Below are 20,253 nucleotides of genomic sequence, written 5' to 3'. Positions count from 1 at the left end.
CTAGGGATGTTCCATCAAATGTGTGGCAGCAACACAGCTATTGAGTTAAATCACTTTGATTTTATGCTGTTTGATGTTGATCCAATCCAGTTCTAATCTTATTTGAAGTCTATTGCCAATAGACTTTTGATTTACAGTTTAACTCTGTTTTATATAAGAAGGTTTTTCATTATTTGCTCAAAGAATAGTTGAATGTCATCAGTCAGCATTAACTGACACTTGCCAATTTGAAACTAAATACAGTCTTTCTATAAGTTCCATGTTTTTTCCAAGCAAAAGGACATATTTTATCTTTCCATTTAACCATAGATTTATTTGTGTTTCTAGCTTTTAATTTTATTATAATAAAAATTATATTGATCCTCTGTTTTAGGTTAGTGTTTAATATTTCAGTTTTGACTACCTGAAAAGAAAGCCTGATCTCTTTAAAGTATTTGACTGTACTGTAATTTTTAATTTGGATTACAGTAAAAACTTGGAATTGAAGGTTAAAAGCAATTCTTGAAACAGTATATTGCATTATAAGATAACAGCACTGATGTCTTTGCTGTCATAATACTGCTTAATTACAGAGTACTAAAATCATAAGTGTGCATGTAAGAGTTTCTGTTAATCTATCTTTTGTGGTTTTGTTTTGTTTTGTTTTTTTTTAGATTAAGTATGAGTTGCAGCTTGAGAAAGAATGTCACCTGCGCAATCTGGAAAATAAACTTGGAGAGTACAGTGCTTCTTTAGCCTTTCAAAAGACTGTTAAAAAATCCAAAATGCTGGAGCTGTATACTGCTATCATAAATGTGCAAGCTTTTCTCTTTGAACAACTGAACACATCAAAAACCCTGTCAAAGCTGGAATGTATTCAAATTTTAGAAGCACATAATCCTGTAAGTAATGTAGTTGTTAAAATAAAAAATCCTGTTAGGAAACAGCCACTATTAGAGTATCTTTGATTAGCTGCTGTTTTGCAGCTTCTGGTTGTCCAGACTTTAATTTCTGTGAGTATGTGCACTTCACTGCATTCAGTAAAAGACATAAAGAGAAGGAGAACCAAGGAAGATTGTGTGTTATTATTTTTTATTTTGTTACAGTTGCATGCAGGCAGAAAGGGCAGTATTTCGGTGGCTACTTAGTATTTATTGATTGAAAGAAAGACAGTTTAGAAGTGATTTGGACTCATGACAGAAGAGTAAATTGTTGTGTCTGTCTTACAGAATTACTCCTGTTATAATGCTGTCCGTATGCTAAATCCATAACCACATGATATGCTTCAGTTGCCAAGTTTTTAGAGATTGCCTATACAGCCTCCTGCCTGTCTCACTCCAGGCACACTCATGCAGCTTAAATAGCAGAAAATCTAGGAAAAACCTCTTCCCTTCACCATATTTATTACATATTTGATATCTGCCAATTTTCTAATCCTTTTTTAATACTTCAGTGCTCCGTTTTCACAAGGACTTTTTTTTCTGCATCTGCTATTTGAAACCATCCAAGTGAGGCTTGGGGAGAGCACTGGAGTAGAACAAGCAAAATGGGTTTTTGAGAAAAACCTCTTTGCTAGAGGGCATCATTAGACAACTACTGCTGTGAAAATTCCTTGTTTAATTTTAATGTGGTCATCTCTAAAGAGTTTTTCAGAGAGTGACAGTTAGAATGCTTATATGCCTCCAGTTTTTCTTGAATTTGTATTAGAGCTGTAGGAAATAGTGAAAGTTGAATGTAGGAAGTGTATTTTTTGCCTTTTGTGCCTTAAGTGTGAGGGGGCTTTTCAGAGAAGTTGCTTTTACCTTCTCTGTTCTTGAGCAGGTGAAGAAAAAGATTGAAGAAGGGGCAGAATTTAGACCTAGAATAGCTAACACTGGGTTAAATACAGCTGGTGAGGCAGAGGGATGGATTAAAATTCAGCATTTTCTCCAAGGTACAGGTTAGGAAGTGGGGCTTTGAGATAGTAAGCAATGTAAAAGTTGAGGTAAGACAACAGTGACATTGGAAATAGGAATATGGAGCCTTCCTTCTGGTGTCTAGTTTGACTTTTTGATCAAAGTGAGATTTTTAGCATGGAGGATCCAGTCCCCTGAAGACTTTGGATTTTAACCTTTTGATTTTCTGAGCATTTTATTTTAACCCTGACTTTATCAGACTAATTATGAATTACTGTCTTTTAACTTAAATCCCTTTGATATTAGCTGTAAATTTGGTATAAATAAAATTAGTTAGTCTGAGTTTCTCAAGCTGTTTCAGTGGATTTATGCAGCTTACAAATGAATTTGAATGGTTCCTTAGTTTTGATCTCAGCCATGCTAACAGTCTAGTTGCTGGAGGTCCTCTCCAGTGGAAGGTTTCAGAGAGCATTGACTTTTAACACAATGAAAATTGAGTCATAGCTTTCCTCATTGTTCTGATATTCATAACGTGCCAGTCATGTTTACTGAAGCTGTGCAATGAATTGAAAAGTGTAATGACTGCAAGTGGCTGGGTAGAATAAGAAATGAATAAAGTAATATCAGAAAATCTGATACCATCATCTTTTTTCTTCACTCCAAATGAAATTCTTTCTTTCAAGTTAAATTATAACTTCTTATCATCATGCATTTTCAACCTCTAGGAGATTGAAGAACTTGAAAAGAAGCTGGAGTATGAGATGTTGCATAAGGAGTCAGTGCAGCAGCATCTAATGAGTAGGCAGAGGTGGATTCTGGATGGTTTGGGACTCTCAAATGAAGTTGTGGACACGAATGCAGAAAGACATGTGACAGTTCTGTTAAGACAGGCCATGAATAAATGTAAACAATTTATAAACCTGTACCAGCAATGGTAAGTTCTTTGGTCTCAGGTTTTACTATGTTACTGCAGTTCTTATGGACTCTGGAGAAGTAGCAGGAGGAATATTCTGCTCTACTGGAGAGGGACCATACATCTGTATTTGATCTCTGCCTTCTTGTACTGTGGCCCAGAGCACAACTGAGAAGTTGGGAATATTGAAATGAGAAACATGAAATAATAATAACTTAGTAGCATATAAATAGTGCTGTGTGTTGCATGGCAGTCACCATTTTTTTGACAGGGATAGTGGAAAAATAATGATACTCCTTAGCATTAAGGAGGAAAATCATTTTATTCCTATTGCTTTGTCTCCCAGGAAGATAGGGGGGGACTTCAGTGCAGCATGATCTGCTGGGGTCAGAGGAAATAGCTGAGACAATTTAAATTGAATTTCCATCTCCATTGTCATACTGTAGACTGAATTCCCTGGCACACAATTATTTTTGATGAGATGTATAAACTCCTCTTCAATTTCAATTTTCCCTGGCCAGTTTTTAAGTAAAAATATCAGCGACAAATAAAATGCCTCTTGGGAGGTATATAGAAATATCTGTCTTGTCATAATGGCTGCCTAGCAAAAATGGGTGATAATTTGCAAAATTGCAGCCTATTGTATTACTATTATTAGGGTTACAGGAGGTAGAAATGACATTTCCATGTGTATTGCACAGTATTAAAAGCCTAGCACATTTCAAGCTTCATGTAATGTCCTCAAAGTGTGCTTACCATTAGAAAGTGGTTTTCCATAAAAACCACTGATATATTAAAAATGGCTGTGATAGTGGTAAGTCTGTTTTAATTCTGAAAAAGCTAGAGCATTGCTCAGTTTAGATGAACATCTTTCCTGTTGCAGAAGTGAGGAGTCAGTAGAGGATCAGATAAATCTCTGCACCAGTATCCACAAGCTGGTAACCTATCAGAAAAACCTTCAAAGAAACTGCAGCTAGGCTTTACTTGAAAAATTACTGGAAGGAACAAGTTTTGTACTTTTGTACATTGCAGGATTTGTACATGATGTCATCATGTTTTAGTCTAGAAAAAAAAATAATCACCAGCAATGAGGAAGTTTACTGTTTAATGTCATATTTCAGCTGCAAAAAGACCCACAGCTTGCCTTAAAGTGTGATGAAATTTAAAAAAGAGGGAAGAAGATGGAGACTGTTTGAATCACATTGCTTTGGAGTGATTCCAGATTTGAATTGTGTGCAAGAGCATAGCCTTAGATTCTGGTGTTTGCCTGGGGGTTCAGGGAAGCAGGGAAGAGAATTTGGCATGTTTTAGCAGTTAGGCTGCTCACAGCAGATTTGCTGACAGACAGATATGCTTCCTGAATGGGTGACCTTCCAGTTTTGTTTCCTATAATGCAGTCATTGCACCTGGGAAGATTTCAATGTTAATTCTGTCTTTCACTTCAGCTTGAGAGATGAGCAATGGAATTGTGTGGTGCTTGAAGATCTCCTGGAAAATATAGAAACGAATGTGTTTTTGGCAATTTATAGTCAGGTAAGCATGAAATTGAACAAAGTTCCAAGTTTAAATTACAGCTGTATCTGGATATCAGCTTTTCTTCTTTTTTGGGAACCATTAGATGTATTTAGAGTTACTCTCTGTTAGTAGTTGCTATCAGTTTGCAGCCTATATTATCAGTCACTTCAGTTAATTCTGGGCTACTTTCAGCCTTTTGAATTTTACTGAGTTATACTTCTATTTATTCATTTACAAATCCTTTCAGGGTTTGTCCTGTTGCATTTCATTCTATAGAGAGCTGAAGTGCCTGTTTTACTGGTTAACAGACAGATTTACAGTTGAATCTTCATGTAATGAAAAAAGGATCTTGTTTAGATTTTGATGAGTGTTAAGAATGATTTGCATTTAATATGTTTCAAAATTAAATGATAGCAGGACTGCTAGTTAAATTTTCTAGTATCATTACTCCTACTTGTTTTCAAAACTGGTTTAAAGATCCTGAGAACATTTAGCCAAAGAGAGCAGAATAGGTCTCAGAGATCTGTCATGTTTATTCTCATTTAATGTTGCATTTTGTAAGTTCAGAGCAGTGTTTAAAGACCAGAAGTACATGACAGTACTATAGAAATTAGACTTAGGTGTCTGTATTAAGACTTATGCTCTTATTTGCATTCCTCTCCAAAGAAGAATCAAATAATTTCTTTCACTAAGTAGCCTGAGCAAACATCTCTTTGGTGTTCAACTTTGGTGCCCAGTCATTATGAAAATATTTTAAGAACTGTACGAATTTACTAATCTCTCATCAGTCTTAGAATTTTGTCTTTTTAATTCTGTGTGATCTCAGTGATTTCCATGTAAAATCTATAACAACACTGAAGAGGCCAGAAAACTTTGAAAAGTGTTTTCTTACCTTTCAGAGAGAATTCTCTGCTTGAAGGACAATTAAGGGGGAAGGAGGTTGATTGATTTCTTTATTTTGTGTGGCTGTCTAAATTTGGCTTAAGACTGCTTTGCTGGTGATGTTTTGTTTCTTTCAAAGAGGATTCAGGTAATTCAGGAATCTCCTAGGCGAATTTACTCCTCTGAAAAGTTGTCATACAGAAAAGAAGGCAAACATTTGCTGTGACTTTTTGAAACTACTGTGGACAAAGAACCTGGCTGTCTTCCTGGGATCTTGTGGGGTTTTATGTGACATGGGCTTTGTAGTCATCTCCTCCATCAGCACTTACAAGAGGGTCTGCAGAGTGCTGATAACTCAGCTGTCATGAGGCATTGCATTTGGCATGTCTTACCTAACTTCAGCTACCTGAGTTACATGTATGGCTTGAATAGACAACAGCAGCTTTTATCTGGCATTCTTTGAGACCTTTAACTTGTTTTCACTTGCCTTACTCTTTCCTTTCCACATACTCCTTAATATTTTGTAGACTTTTTATATTTGATACACACAAGAGAGCTGCAGAAATACCCTAGGGACAGTGTATTTATGACAACAGAGCAGAAAATAGCAATGGAAATTTGGTGTTTGGAGTGGGGCAGGAGATGGGGCTGGCTGAGTGTCTATGGAAAAACTAAATTTGAATTCAGTCTACTTGAACATTATATGAACGTGCTTTACCATTGACCTTTGGGCAAAAAATAGGCAGGATGTTTGGAAATAAAAAAATACTACCAAAAGAAAAGCAGTTCTTCACTTCACCCCTTAACAAGTGTTACAAGCTGTTCTCTGAGCTTATCGCAGAAACTTGTGTTAAGAGAAGCTGAACAATGATGTGATCAACCATGACAACGTGTAAAATTTTTCAAGGCTATTTTTCCCTCCATAATTTTACAGACCAAGGAATGCCACATTGCTTCCTTGCTATCTTGAATTTATTTCCTTATAGTAGAAGAATCCATAAATTAGTTAAGCCTTACATATTAGAATGTAATTGTCTTGTGATTTTTCAAACCAAAGGGCATCAAGTACATGCCCTGAGCAGATATGCCAAGATCAACTGATTATTTAGCATTTACATTGCCAAAATCCCAAATGAAATGGACAGCCATGATATACATGGGCCACTGTGGGTAGAAACAGCAGACATGGAAGTGTGAGCACTTGATGCCAAAATTGTCACTACTAAAATAATCTTCAGTAATATTTTTTGCTTCCATAATGACTATTTATTTAAAACATTAACTAAGATTGGCTAACATAATGACTATTTATTTAAAACATTAACTAAGATTGGCTAACATTTATTTTCAGTGCTGAATTTATCTTTCTTTTACTCATTTATCCTCTAGGAGCTCCGTCTGGCAGGTTATTTAGCTAAACTGACGAGGGTGCCAGTGGGGGTGTTGCACAGGGTCCTGAACTTGCTGCTGCCATCCAGCTCACAAAGTGAGGTTCTTTCTGTCCTTGATTCCATCAGTAAATATTCAGATGGTGCTGTTGAAAGTGAAAGTAATGCAGATGAGTCTGGCAGCTGTAAGAAAAGGTAGGTGTGGTGTTTTCTGGTAGACCACTGCAAGACAAGATTGTTGTTTTATGTGTATGTCTGTTTGCTGGACAATGAGATTGAGAGCTATAGAAAAAAATCACAGGTGCCTAAATTTCCTTTTGAGCTATTTTTCTGGGGTAAAAGTACTTTAAAACTACTACCTTATTTTGTGAAATGTTTTAACTATAATAAATTTATTGATAAAAACTTAAAGTAATTTTATAAGTTCATTAATTAAACAGTTATTTCATAGATTTATAAATCCTGTTCTGATCATTTTCTTTCTGTTGCCTGAATTGGAGTTTGTTAAAATATTTTCCTTCCACTTTTTTTTTTAATAATGTTCATGACACACTGTGTTTTAGGTGTCTATAGCTCTTAAAGAGGTAAAGGAGATTGTCCTTCCTAATAGTGAAAGTTGCAGCCTTGCAGATGTCTGTCCCTTTGTAGTTAATTACTGAAGTTGGAGGTGGGCACTGAGTTTCCCTTTTCTCACAGACACGGGTAGAATCTCAGGGCCTTTGTCACTCCCTTTAGCCCCATTAACATGAGCTGAAATCTGTGCAGTAACACCAAGGGATGCTCAGGATCTGCTCTCCCAACTCCCTGCCCTGACCTGGGCAGGAGACAAAAGCAGATGTTGTGGCACTGAGCCCAGTCCTTGGCAGCTGTGCGTTCTCAAGGAGCAGATAAGAGTCCTTGGTACCATGCCCTGAGGTCTGATCTTAACTGATTTAAATGATTTTTGGCAGGGCAGCAAGAGTTCTTGAACACTCTGACTGCGTTTGTGCTGTTGCTGTCATGGGTTTGTTAGCTAAAGTCAGAGAAGGAACAAAAATGTGTATATTTGGGGATTTTTTTTCCTTCTCCTTCAGGAAGAGCCAAGAGTTGTGGCAAGCGCTGGAGAGCAAAATAAGGCAAGATCTGATAAACAGAAGTTTAGAAAAGATCCCTTCTCTAAACAAGAGAAAAGGCAGGTAAGGAAAAAACCAGAATAATCATACTGGGTGTTTTGTTTTTTTCTTTATAGTTTATTTAATGGGCCAAGATTGTTCTTACAGCTTTTAGAATTAGTTCATAATATGCATTTTTTAACACTTCTCTATCTAGTGCCTATGGTTCCTACAACATATTTACACATAATAAGCAAGATAGTAAATACCTAAAAAGATTTTTCTGTACCTACACACAAAATTCTCACATTTTTCACATACATTGCTCATCTTCCCTATGTTTATTTATTATGAGGTTGCCTTTCCTTTTGCAATTTTATATCTCAGAAAATGACACGTGAATTATTGGGAATTAGAATGAAAACTACAATTCTCTCTGTTGAAATATGATTTTCTTTAGCTTCCAAGTAGCTTCACCACTTCTGTGGCTAGGTGTGGTATAGGACGTTGTGCATTTTTTGCCTCAGTTTTCACTTTTCACCTCAATTTTTCTCATTAATGTAGTTTGATAAAGAAGAAGCAACTTGCTGTCTTGGAAAAAGCAGTGTTCATTCATCTGGGATGTTCAGCTGCACACCCTCCTGCGGAACAGCCTGATCCAAATGATCCACCAGCTTCTCTGAGCTCTGCAGCTGCTGAAGCCATAGAGCTCTTTGACACAGGGGAGAAGATACTTCTGTTCCGTGAACCAAGTGATCCAAAACTTGCTTTGCATAGTTTTCCAAGGAAAAAGAAGAAGAACTTTCTTAATTCTAAAAAGGCTGCTCGTGCAAACGTGGATTCACAAGAGCAATTTCCATTTAGAGTATCACTTAGGGAAGAGGAAGTTATTTCAAATTCAGTAAAATGATGAAGAATGAAGTGTACAGTTCAAATAACATATGGGTTGTTTTAATCTGATTTGTCTGATATTGGAAATAGATGTAATTTTAGAATGGCACAGTTGGTGGTGTGCATCTTGCATTTTTTAATTCCTGTCAGTGCTTTGTTGTACTAGGTAAATATGGGTTTTCCATGATGCACATTCTAGCAGGCAGGACTCTGTGTTCCTTCACTACATTTTGGTCATTTTTGCACTGATTTTACCATAGTTGTATTTTCATAATTTATACAGAAAGGTTATTTATTGTATATAGTAGGTACTGATTTACTATTTTTGTATTTATATTTTTGTGGTAAGCTGCAGTATAGCAGATGACGTGAAGAGATGTGGTAGAAGAACCACATGTCCTCTGTTCTCTGATTTTATATTATTCTAGTTAATTTACTGTTTAACACTGTGTTCCTAATAGGCTTTGCATGTTACTTCTGCAGTCTGTGTTCTGCAATGACAGCTGGTAGTCCAGATCTTTAGCATATACTGTGTACTGAGCCTTTCATCCTGGAGTAACTTCAGCGTTTCTCTGTTTCTAAACTTGCTTCTGTTGAACTGTGACTGTGGCTACATTTCATGTAAATATGTAACATGTACAATGTTACATATTTACAACCTGTTGCAGTCTTTTCCTTGGTGAAGCAGTGTCATCACATTTGCTCAGTAGAAAAGTGAAAAATGTAAATGGGCATGTAATGCCTTCAGGAGCTCTTTTGATTGCAGTGCTGCCAATTTTTGCAATTTTAGATATTTTTGAAGTTTTTATTCCTGAATTTCTCTAAGTTGATAAAAATATAATTTTATACTTCAGAAAGAGTTAATTTTTAAACCTGTCTGGTTGACTTGAAGAGTCCAATAAACATGAATCCCAAAAAGAGGAACAGGAAAAGCTAATTAAAATAACCACATGCAATTATTAATATCTTATATTATTCAAGCCTGTTTTGAAGGTGTTGTAACTGTATTTGAATGCTGTGCTCTGAGGCCACTGTGATCACATCTTTTCTGTTTTTTCTTGTACAGATCTTCAGTGCCTTTTTATTAATAGGGTGCCATATTATTTGAAAATTAAAATGTTATACATGTATCTACAGTTGGCTTTTTTTTCCCCACTTCTCTGACAAGTTTAAATATTCGCTCCACAGAAGACAATTAGTGTTTCCTATCACTACTAGCATTAGAAATTGTATGCAGTAATTAGAATGACAGTCCTAATTATTATTTGATTGCATTCTTCAGTCTTTTCATGGAAGTATTTGCTGTCACAGGAAGAGGAGTCTGTCAGGGTTGTGGGAGTTCAAAGCTGCTGTTTTAACTGGGTCTGGTATTTCATCCCCAAGGCATGAGTGGGTAAAGAGAAGGGTCTGTCCTGCCTTGGAAGTGGGCCAGAGCTGTACAGGAGGAGCCTCAGGTGTTTCAGAAAAGGCAAGAAAGCAATTAAGCAATTGGAAAATTTGGACAGCTCATGGCTGCAAGGAGCACTTGAAAGCTGAAGTACCTTCTTGAATGTCAGTCCCTTCAGGATGTCTTTGCAAGCCCAGGCTCCTCACTGTTACAGTATAAGAGGGAAATGACATTAACTCATCATAGATATGACATGGGGCCCAATAGCTGTACTAGGTTACAATAATAAAATGCAACATCTGAATATTGATTACAATATCAATTTATTATCCTTAATAAATAATCTCACTGTCTAGCAATAGAAACCTGATTTGTAACTCTCTCACACCTCATTACAAATTTGAAGCAGTTCAGTGACCATAACTTTGTAGCAGGGAAAGTCACTCCCTGCTATGAGTCACTCTCATATCATGCAGTACATATCCAAAGAAACATCCAGATCTTGACATCTCTTGTGCCTTGTGAAAGAAGTACTAACTAGGAAATAGCCCACTTCAGTGAAGAGTTGGCTTGCATTCAGCTTTGAGTCACGCCAGAGGACAGAGGGCCAGCTGTTGATTGTGCAGCTTTGTGTGTGTGCCACAGGTATTGCCATCCTTGTTTCACAGCTGAAGTCTCCCAAAGAATGTGTGTGCTGGACAAGCCATTCAAATTCATCCCATTTGGTTTCACAGTCATCAATACAAGAAGTAATAGAAGGCCAACTTCTTCAGTGTTTGAAACATTATCCAAATCAGTTGTGTTCCCCTGGAAGTTCATTGCTTCTCCTGTTGCCCTTGACAGTTCCCTGTGTACTCCCATATCCATTGCACTGTTGTCCTCCCTCAACATGAAGCCATTGCACAAGGAGCCAAAGCATACAAAGAACAAGCAAATGTAACTGTCCTTGGTCAATGATTTAATCCATACAGTAAATAACAACTTACTGGCCATGGTAAATTTTATTGAAGAAATTATTCTCCATGCTAGACAAATAAACTGTAGCTTTGTTACGATTTTTTCAACATGTGCTTCAGTAATGTCAGCTTGCAGCAAACAGCTCTTGTGCCCAGGGTTCAGGATTTTCAGGAGGCTTAGTTATGCCCAGGCTCTTCAGCATTAACAACAACCCACTTTCTGCTCACCTTGCTGTATTTTTGGTTTGGGATACCTGGATACTGGATTAGCATGCAATACATTTTCCCCACGCTGTCAAGTTTTTATTTAAAAGAATACATTTTGAAGATTGGTGGTTTTTTTAATAAAAAGGATCCCACATGATGAAAAATATTTCAGGAAAGATGTACTAAAAATGTCCTGCAGTGATTGAGGTGAAAATGCTTCTGTGAAACAAGTGGGTTGAGATTTCTTATCATAAATTTATATTAAATTTCTTTAACCTTGGTGTTGCGTATTAATTTATTATGAAGTCGAATACACATGCTAGGCCTAACGAAGAATAATTCATACCAAGAGTGAATAACTGGATGTTCTGGAAGAGACTATCTGTGTCAAAGTCAATCTGTTGTAAACAAAAGTGGGAATACCTATATGGACCTGGCACTTCACTACAAAAAAATGTAAATGGAAGTAAAAGGATTGACACTTTAGCAGTAATAATTGTTATATTTTATAGGTAACTTTTATCTTCGCTGATTACTGTAACTGTTTCAGGTTTAGATGAATTTTTAAACAGATAATGTCTCTTTAATAAGGTCAGTTCTACAAAGTACTTGTCTGCCTTTTTTGAACCTGGGGAACTCATGCTGCTTTCTTTCATTATGTGGTATTTACCCAGCTGCTATTTTAACACCTTCATTTCTTCTGGGGAATGTTAAGTTTTTATGCTGTTACCTTTGTACAACCCAGTTCCAATAATTACACTGCCTTTTGTCAACAGCTCCAGCTTCCCAAGAGACTGACAGTGGGATTTGCAAAGCATCAAATGCCAGGTTCACTCATCTGTTGCCCCATGCTGTGCTTGTGTAGCTGGTGCAGCCTCAGGTGTAGCAGCATACAGCTTGTTTTCCTTGCTGAGCTGTGAAGCTGTGCTGTCACAGGCTGTTGAGAGCTGTGTGAGTTCACATGAATAGCAATGCTGTGCAAGTGAGGAACATTGTCCTTCTAGCTGAGTGTTCCAGGAAGGATCTAGCCTTTTCCACAGTCTGCTTCTCCACTCAAGGTCTCTTGTAAAAATGACTGAAAAAGGCCACCAGCTCAGGTCTTTAGTACTGTCTTCCTATTTGTTCTTTTGTTATTCACAGGGAGCAGGGCAGGGAAAGTCAGTACTCCACCCTTGTGGAAGAGTATACAGCATGCTCACTGTTTGCCTTTGTGTGCAGACAAACTGTGACCTATATTTAATGTTAATCTCATTAATATGTTCCATGACAACTGGTAATGTCCACCTCTGTATTTGAGCAGTCTTGTTATCTAAAACCACTAGTTACTTTTCTCACCTCAGCTGTCAAGTGACCAAAAGCAATTTGCTTTCTCCAAGGTTCAGAGATTCCTCTGGAGAGCAGAATACAGATACTTGCAGGGAACTGAATTTTGAAGAAGTCAACATTGTTGGAGCATCTTCTTCAATTATGCCAGAGAAATTATCTCACAAAAGAGGCTGTGTATTTTCGACCACTTTTGTTTGAAAAAACATGACCAAATAAGAAAATAATTAAAACCTGGAAGTGGCACGTATCATTCCAAGCCATAGTAGCACTCAGAACTTGGCAGATTTGAGCATTGCTGATTGAATTTGGTTCTTAATACTGTGTAGTTGAGAATGACATCTGGTTACAATGTGTAATGGTTTTATAGTTACTCAGCTGCGCAAAGATATCCCTATATAGTGATCCAAAAGAAATAAAATATTTCTGTGCAGCAGCCAGTGAAGTCTGTAGCTTTCAAGAAACCCTTGTGTGTTCCCAGTTGAAGAAGGTAATCCTTGGGGATGTGTTTGGTTTTGCTTTTTGTTTTTTTTTTTTTTAATGAGTTCTAGGAGACAATATATAAATGTAGATTTACTTTGCAATCTCTGAAAATAGTCCAAGCTTTGTCAGTGCTAAGAATCTGCTTATACACACTGGGTTTTATCTTTGGTGTCTGCAAACCCAAAGAGTCATTCTGTGTCATCTCTGCTCAGAAAGCACCCAGGACGAAGTGGTTCCCTACAGATCAGCTCCTACCTTGCCCTCTAGAGTCTCTGACATTTTGGCTGGAGTTATGACAATTTGTCACACGTACTGGAATACAAAAACTTAAGAAAAGCTCTGGGATTTTTTGTCAACTCCTTTCATTCAGTTTTAGTTTTCTGTCATGAGAGGGTTAAACAAGAAGCCTGTGTGAATCCCAGTGGTGGATGAATAAAGATCTGGGAACTGAGGCCCTGATGCACTTCATTTCACTTGTAAATAGAACAACCAGTGAAAAATCCTACCGGTAGTGGAATAAGGCAGTTTGCAGCCAGCTGTTGAATATGCAGCATGGCCCTTCATGGAAATTCACTCCCAAACAGCAGTGCAGTGGTGGAAAGGGGATTTGTGAGCTCTCTTCTCTGAAGCAGGCATAGAAAAGCTGTGGGGTCAGCAGATTTCCTCTGAGGTTTTGATGCAAAGCAGTAAGTTGTAGCACTAATGGTGCATGTGCTGAAAAAGATCTTTGAATGCATCTTGTATGTGTCTTTTAAGAGAAAAGTTAATTTCTTATACCAAGCCCAGACTGAGGAAGGAATACAATGAGGTTATGAAATTACTTTTTTTCTGAGAGTAACTGCATTTCTGCCCTTTTGTCTGTGTTTGAGAGGTTTTCTTCCTAATTGAAGTGTATGAAGAGAGCACTCATTTGGAAGTAATATTTGCCAAGAACATGCGATAAGAAAATTATTATATGAAAAACCCTATAGATTTGGGGGAGAAAAAAATCTCTGCAGAAATGACTGGGCATCTTCCTGGCTCCTCCAATTTTTATGTGTATGAATAGTTCCTTAAATGTGGTCCTATTTACATAAATAAGGATGTCAGGGTTTGGTTAATGCAGCCCCTGCAGACAGTGATTCAGTGTCATGTACCTCTAGAAAGTAATTCAGAGTGGCACAAAATCCTGCTAGCGTGTTCTGTCTGTCAGAGCTCTGGGCACAGGGTACATGCTGCAATTTGTTTTGCTACATTTTGACCATCTAAATGTGTCTAATCAAAGCAAAATGTTGGGGCTTTCCTCATAACTGAAAGACAGGTACAGGCGCCACCCTGGAATGGTTTCTCCTTCTCTTGGACCTTTTTGCTGCGTATGGCTTCTGCAAGGCAGAGGAGCATTTTCATTGTGCACCTCAGAACCTCTTTGTAGAAGAGACACTAAGTTCCAGACATCATGGTTAGGAGAAAGAACAACTATGTTTTATTAGACTAACAAATACATTTGGGCAAAGCAGAGCAGCTTTACTGCTATTGTTTTTCAAAGAAAACCAGAACTTTTCCGCTCTTGGCAGTTGCTGTGGGAACAATTTCAAACAAAAATGGTATTAGAACTGGTCAATGTTTATAATGAAGGAATGTCTTTCATTTAAAAACAAAACTCATTTAGCACACAGTAAACAAAATGAAATAAAAATATTTAGGCTGGTTTGTTTCCACTTTCCTTTTCCCTCTTATACTCAATTCTTTTAAATAACTGAATATCTTTTTCCCTTTCCCCTGATTTTATTTAAATAGGACTTGTTTTGGTCTTTTTATTAGAAGCAAAACATATTACAAAATGCTTGGATAAAAGAGTTGTTCATTTTAAACCAGTTCTTCATGGCTAAATCCACAATCATGTGACCTTGTATTAGTACTAATAGTAGGAGATGTATTTAGGGATCCAACATCCAAAATATGATCTTCAATGAATTCTCTAAAGACACCTACATTTCAGAAGCCTTGAACTGTTATTTTCCCAGTTACCTAAATGTTAATTAGCAGTTATGTGCCAGTGGTCCCAAAGTATTCCAGTCTCAGTGGAACTACATAACTTAGTGTCTGATTGATCCTGAAGTATCTTTGTCATCTGGAAATTAGGTGAGGCTGGCTCAGTGGAGGCTCTCCAGCTGTGTGCTGCTCCCAGAGCAGCATTTCCTGTGTGAGCATTTGAGGGGCTGGGATGGCCAAGGGGTGGCTGACTGGCTGGCACAGATCACACTTGCTAGAGAAATCATAGATGTACATGTATTTTCTTAGTTAAGAGTTAGGTTTTTACTTTCTAATTCCTTCCTAATGAGTCATTGGGGCTTTACAAGGTGAGTGTTTTTAACAAGCTATTTTAATGTTTCATCCTCCAGAAACAGTCAGATATATTAAAAACAGTCCTAGAAATCATGTAAAGATGCAATTTGATAGCCCTTTCCTGCCTATATGAATGGAGGCACTCACTGTAAGCTTGAAAGCAGAGGTGTTCCTACCCACCAGAGAGGAGTTATGTTATGTTATTGCCAGAGAGGTAGCCTTTAAAATGTAAATTATCCAAAATCCTTACTGTAGTTGTATGAAATCTGAAAATCCAGTAATTCAAGTGCCTTAATTTCAGTGGGTGGAGAAAGTGAGGCAGCAGAGTCATCTGGGGTTTGGTCTGGATCCTTGGAGCAGTCAGTCTGAAGGGAAGCTGAGTAACCCCTGTGCTCTATACCTGCTGGTGTTAAGTAACACTTTAGCCTATCACTTTATAACCATTACGACAAGATTTTTGGGTGAATGAAAGATTTCTGGCAAACAGTTGAATTTTGGCATTGTCACACTGAGAAATACATATTTTATGAATGCATTTAGCTGATTGCTGCCAGTTGTCATGCCCAACAGCTCTTGCTCCTTTTCCAGCTACTCTGAGTGAGGACTGGGGCTGAGCCCTGGGGGAGTCAGGTTTGGGTTTTTGTGGTTGAGATAACCTCTGAGGTATTAGAAAGTCTTTTTTCTCAGTCTTGTGACTGAAGAAGAAGTCGAGATTCATCAGTTCTGCTTTTCAAGGTTGTTTATTTTTTCTTATTTATGACATTCTTTGACCTGCTGAGATCAGTCCAGCAGGTTGGGTTGTGGCACAGTGACCACCCTTGGGGTGGTGTTAACTTTTAGTACTATGAACTACGTGTACTTTATTTACAATAATTTTCCAATATTTATCACCTATGTTAGACAGTTTGTCTCTACTCTAAACTAATCAAAAGTTTAGAGTAGAAGATGGAGGACAAGAAGAAGGAGAAGGACAGAGCATGCTTAGATTCTTCTATTTTTCTTCCCGAACCTCCATTCTAAAACCCCAAAATTTTACTTTTTCACCCTGTGACAAATTAGGTATCATTCTTCTCAAACTCTTGTGGCTTGTAAAGCTTTGCACAAAGTTGGTAGTTTTTTCTATGGACTAAAATTGAAGGTACAGGTGTTTTTGACTCTGTGCCAGGGTCTCTGAGCCCCCTGCCAGGGTCTCAAATCACCCAGGGCAACCAGAGGAATGTCCTGGGTCCCAACAGTCAGGTACAGACACTTTACTAGAGATTGAAGGATATTATGAGGCCAATATGCTCAGGACGCTGCCATGCTCAGCTGTAACTCACCATGCTGGGAGAGTGTCACTGCCATATTTTCTGGAAAAATCCCTTCACTCAGGATTTTGCTCCTGGGAAGTTGAGAAGCCTCAGAGAAAAAGGAAACAATAATTATCTGGTTTGGTTCCCCTGTGTTTTGCTGCTTTGGAATGTGTTTGGAGATTGTTTACCAATGGATGGTTGTTTCATTGGTTTAATGTGAATTGTTTTGACTTAATGGCCAATCACGGCCAAGCTGTGTTGGGACTCTGGAAGGAGTCACGAGTTTTCATTATTATCTTTTAGCTTTCTGTAACTATCCTTTCTCTATACTTTAGTATAGTTTAGTATAGTAATTAGTAGTGTAGTATAGTAAAAAATATTCTTTAATATATTCTAGTATCATAAAATAATAAATTAACCTTCTAAGAACATGGAGTCAGATGCATCATTCCTCCCTTCATCTGGGAACCTCGTAAATACAAGAGGAGATATTCCTGGTTTTATTGCTAGAGATTGTGTTAATTAAAATGAATACCAACAAATTTTTAGACTCATGACAATTAATATCTACAGAGCCTGCAAAGCTATTTTGGAGATAGATTTGGCTGGGAGAATGCATGGCTCTGTAGCTGAAAAGACACAAGAAATCTGCTCCCTCTGGTTGAGGATGATGCCATTGTGTGCAGGAACTGCCATGAGCTGAAATGCAAATAGTTACCCATGTGCCATGCAATTGCATGACAAATTAAGAGTTGATCATATCTTTCCATCAGTCCCAAGAGGAAATTTTATGTTTTGTTTTTTTCCTTAGTGCTTCCTGGTGCTTGAATTAAAAACCAGCAAGCTAAGAATGTGGATGTGCTTGGTGAAACACTGGCGTTTAATTACACGTCTGTGAAAGTTTCACTTGGAGCCAGATCTCGAGCACAGATCTACCAATGTCAACAGATGTCTCCTGATTGGTACCCCTTGAAGTTCTTTTGTTGATTCATACATTTCTGCTGCATTGTTGGTTTTTTAAAAAAATCTATTTCTGCTTTAGCCTAAACATATAAATACAAGCAATAAATACATCTGTGCATACTTTCTGCATTTTAACTGGAAACAAATCCCTAAATCTGAAGTCCATGTCTGCCCTATTCATCTTTGCATGCCCTCCCAGTGACTAGGGAATTTTCATTCCATTTGATTCCCACCACAGCTAAAATGCATAATTCTAACTGCTTTGTGTTCAGCCTGTCTGGTAACACTGAGCAGCCTTGCAGGTGTACAGAATTTCAGGTGGAATGACAACTCCCAGATGACAACCACAGCCTAGTGCTGCACACTGTGGGCAAGTACATCAAAACATAATTTCCATCTCTTCCTTTTACTCACTTTCAGTGATTGCTATTCTTTTATAAAACAACTGTTTGTGTTTTAGCAATACAAACTTCTAATATTTCCATTCCTCCAGCATTTGTTTTGATTATAAATAGTAAGGAAATTACTACCACTACTCTCATTTCACCGAGGGGGAAATGAAGCACAGAATAACTAGATTTAAGGAGAGTGGTCTTTCCAGCAGATGCTGCCACGTGGCATTTATTCCATGAACTTTTGTTAGGAGTAAATGATGCCATTGCTTCCCAGCGAGGGGTAAAAAACAGCTGATGCTATTTCACAAGTGCCCTGAACACAAAGGGCTGGGAGAACAATTGAGGGGAAAAAGCAGCAGCATGTATTTCTTGAGCTTGCAACAGTTTAAATGAGGGACTAAAAGTCTTTCACTTCAAATAACACAGAGTTGTCATTTTAAAAAATTCCTTTATTACTGAGGTTTTTAGTTATTTCTTGAGAATAATTTTCATTTCAAAAGTGGTTTATTTTCGATTCTATTGTGGAAGTAATCACTTTAAAAAAGAATATGATTGCAAAGTAGTTAGTGTGGACTTAAGGACTATCCATCCAATTCTACCACTACTATTTCAGCGAAATAGTGTGGAGAAAGAGCTGGGGATGAGATTCCAGTTTCTTTTCAGTGAATAGAAACCTATTCACGTTGCCATGAGGTTAATGGAATATAATGTCAGATCTAAAATTCAGGAGCATGGATAGACTCATCAGGAAGGGTTTCAATCAGCATACAGAGAGTATAACAGCTTGAAAAATATGTGTGTGGATACAGCCCTCCTGGAGCTCTCTTTCACACAGCAGCTCCTGAATACCAATGAAAGTCTTGGCCTGGCAGGAGTAGTCCTGAGGCAGGAGCAGGGAATGGGTTCAGAGTTACTGCCTACAGAGGTTTGGATTAGTCACTTCATGTTTTCTCTGAACATAATTGTTGGCTGTGGCTGATAGTGGGAAAATAGCTATTCTGGTTGCCTTTTCTTGAATCAAGTTTTGATTAGTTTCCAGAAAGATCACAAAAGTAGCGTTTGATCAAATTGCAAGTGCTTTTATTAAAAATAGGTCTACTTGCAGCCCTGGGGCTGTTCCTCAGGGCTGCAGTCATTGTCCTGTGCTCTGTGCAGGGCTCACTGACTTGGCAACAGCGAAAAGCAATCTCTCTCTCTAAATCCTACCTTTTGCAGCTTTCCCAAAGCCCTCTAATTTTAAGGATTCCCTCACTTTAGCATTTGCATTGCATTTCACTGCTGGGCTGTGCATATCACCAAAGTGAGACAAAAGAATTTTATGGGAAGATAAGACATAGAGAGACTTAAAACCCAAGCTGTCCAAAATGTGATTCCTTTTTCTATAAATGTTTTTGCAAGCAGTATAAACTTCTGAACCTGTCAGAAAAAAAACCCAAAAGGTTACTGCTCCAGCTATGATCAAAAGTTACCTGGAAGACAACATGAAAAAATAATCAAGCTTTGATTCATGCTCAACTGACAGAAAAATTGAGAAAATATATTGTTCCCTGTCTCAGTTCCTTCCCTTGGTCCATAATCTTTCAGGTGGTGTGAAGAAGGCAGGTGGGCTGGCAGTAGCAAGCCCATCTCTGGGACATATTTGGTGATCACCACTGTGAAACATCTCCACACCTTCGTTTTGCTCCTCAGCAGTGACTGAAACAGGCAGGGTGTGTTTGAGGCTGTGTGTGCCATCACCTGCACCCTGGCCCCAGCCCTGGAACTCTGCTTACCTGGATCATCCCTGTTTCATATACTGTCCCTTCCCTGCTTGCAGCATCCACCTCTCTTTGGTTTCTTTTAGGAAAGAGGGTTGGGGGAAGGAAGTGTCGGAAGGAAGTGTTGGAAGGAAGTGTCGGAAGGAAGGAAGTGTTGGAAGGAAGGAAGTGTCGGAAGGAAGGAAGGAAGTGTCGGAAGGAAGTGTCGGAAGGAAGTGTCGGAAGGAAGGAAGGAAGTGTCGGAAGGAAGTGTCGGAAGGAAGTGTCGGAAGGAAGTGTCGGAAGGAAGGAAGGAAGGAAGGAAGGAAGGAAGGAAGGAAGGAAGGAAGGAAGGAAGGAAGGAAGGAAGTGTCGGAAGGAAGTGTCGGAAGGAAGTGTCGGAAGGAAGTGTCGGAAGGAAGTGTCGGAAGGAAGGAAGGAAGGAAGGAAGGAAGGAAGGAAGGAAGGAAGTGTCGGAAGGAAGGAAGGAAGTGTCGGAAGGAAGGAAGTGTCGGAAGGAAGTGTCGGAAGGAAGTGTCGGAAGGAAGGAAGTGTCGGAAGGAAGTGTCGGAAGGAAGTGTCGGAAGGAAGGAAGTGTCGGAAGGAAGTGTTGGAAGGAAGTGTCGGAAGGA

General features: G+C 38.3%; 1 protein-coding gene across 1 annotated transcript in view; it reads left to right on the top strand.

Moving 5' to 3' along the window:
* Positions 1-10,662, top strand: part of EVC2 (EvC ciliary complex subunit 2) — a 60,721-nt gene extending 50,059 nt beyond the window's left edge. Inside the window, exons 17-22 of the mRNA XM_059471268.1 lie at positions 654-881; positions 2,600-2,808; positions 4,233-4,320; positions 6,574-6,767; positions 7,646-7,747; positions 8,228-10,662. Of these exons, the coding sequence (XP_059327251.1) occupies positions 654-881; positions 2,600-2,808; positions 4,233-4,320; positions 6,574-6,767; positions 7,646-7,747; positions 8,228-8,573 (1,167 nt within the window). The 3' untranslated portion in view covers positions 8,574-10,662. The remainder of the gene's footprint in view (positions 1-653; positions 882-2,599; positions 2,809-4,232; positions 4,321-6,573; positions 6,768-7,645; positions 7,748-8,227) is intronic.
* Positions 10,663-20,253: the final 9,591 nt, after the last annotated feature.

This window comes from Ammospiza nelsoni, chromosome 4 (assembly GCF_027579445.1).
Source record: "Ammospiza nelsoni isolate bAmmNel1 chromosome 4, bAmmNel1.pri, whole genome shotgun sequence".
NCBI lineage: Eukaryota > Metazoa > Chordata > Aves > Passeriformes > Passerellidae > Ammospiza > Ammospiza nelsoni.
Note: the sequence above shows the minus strand (reverse complement) of the source record. Positions and strands in the feature narration are given on the sequence as shown.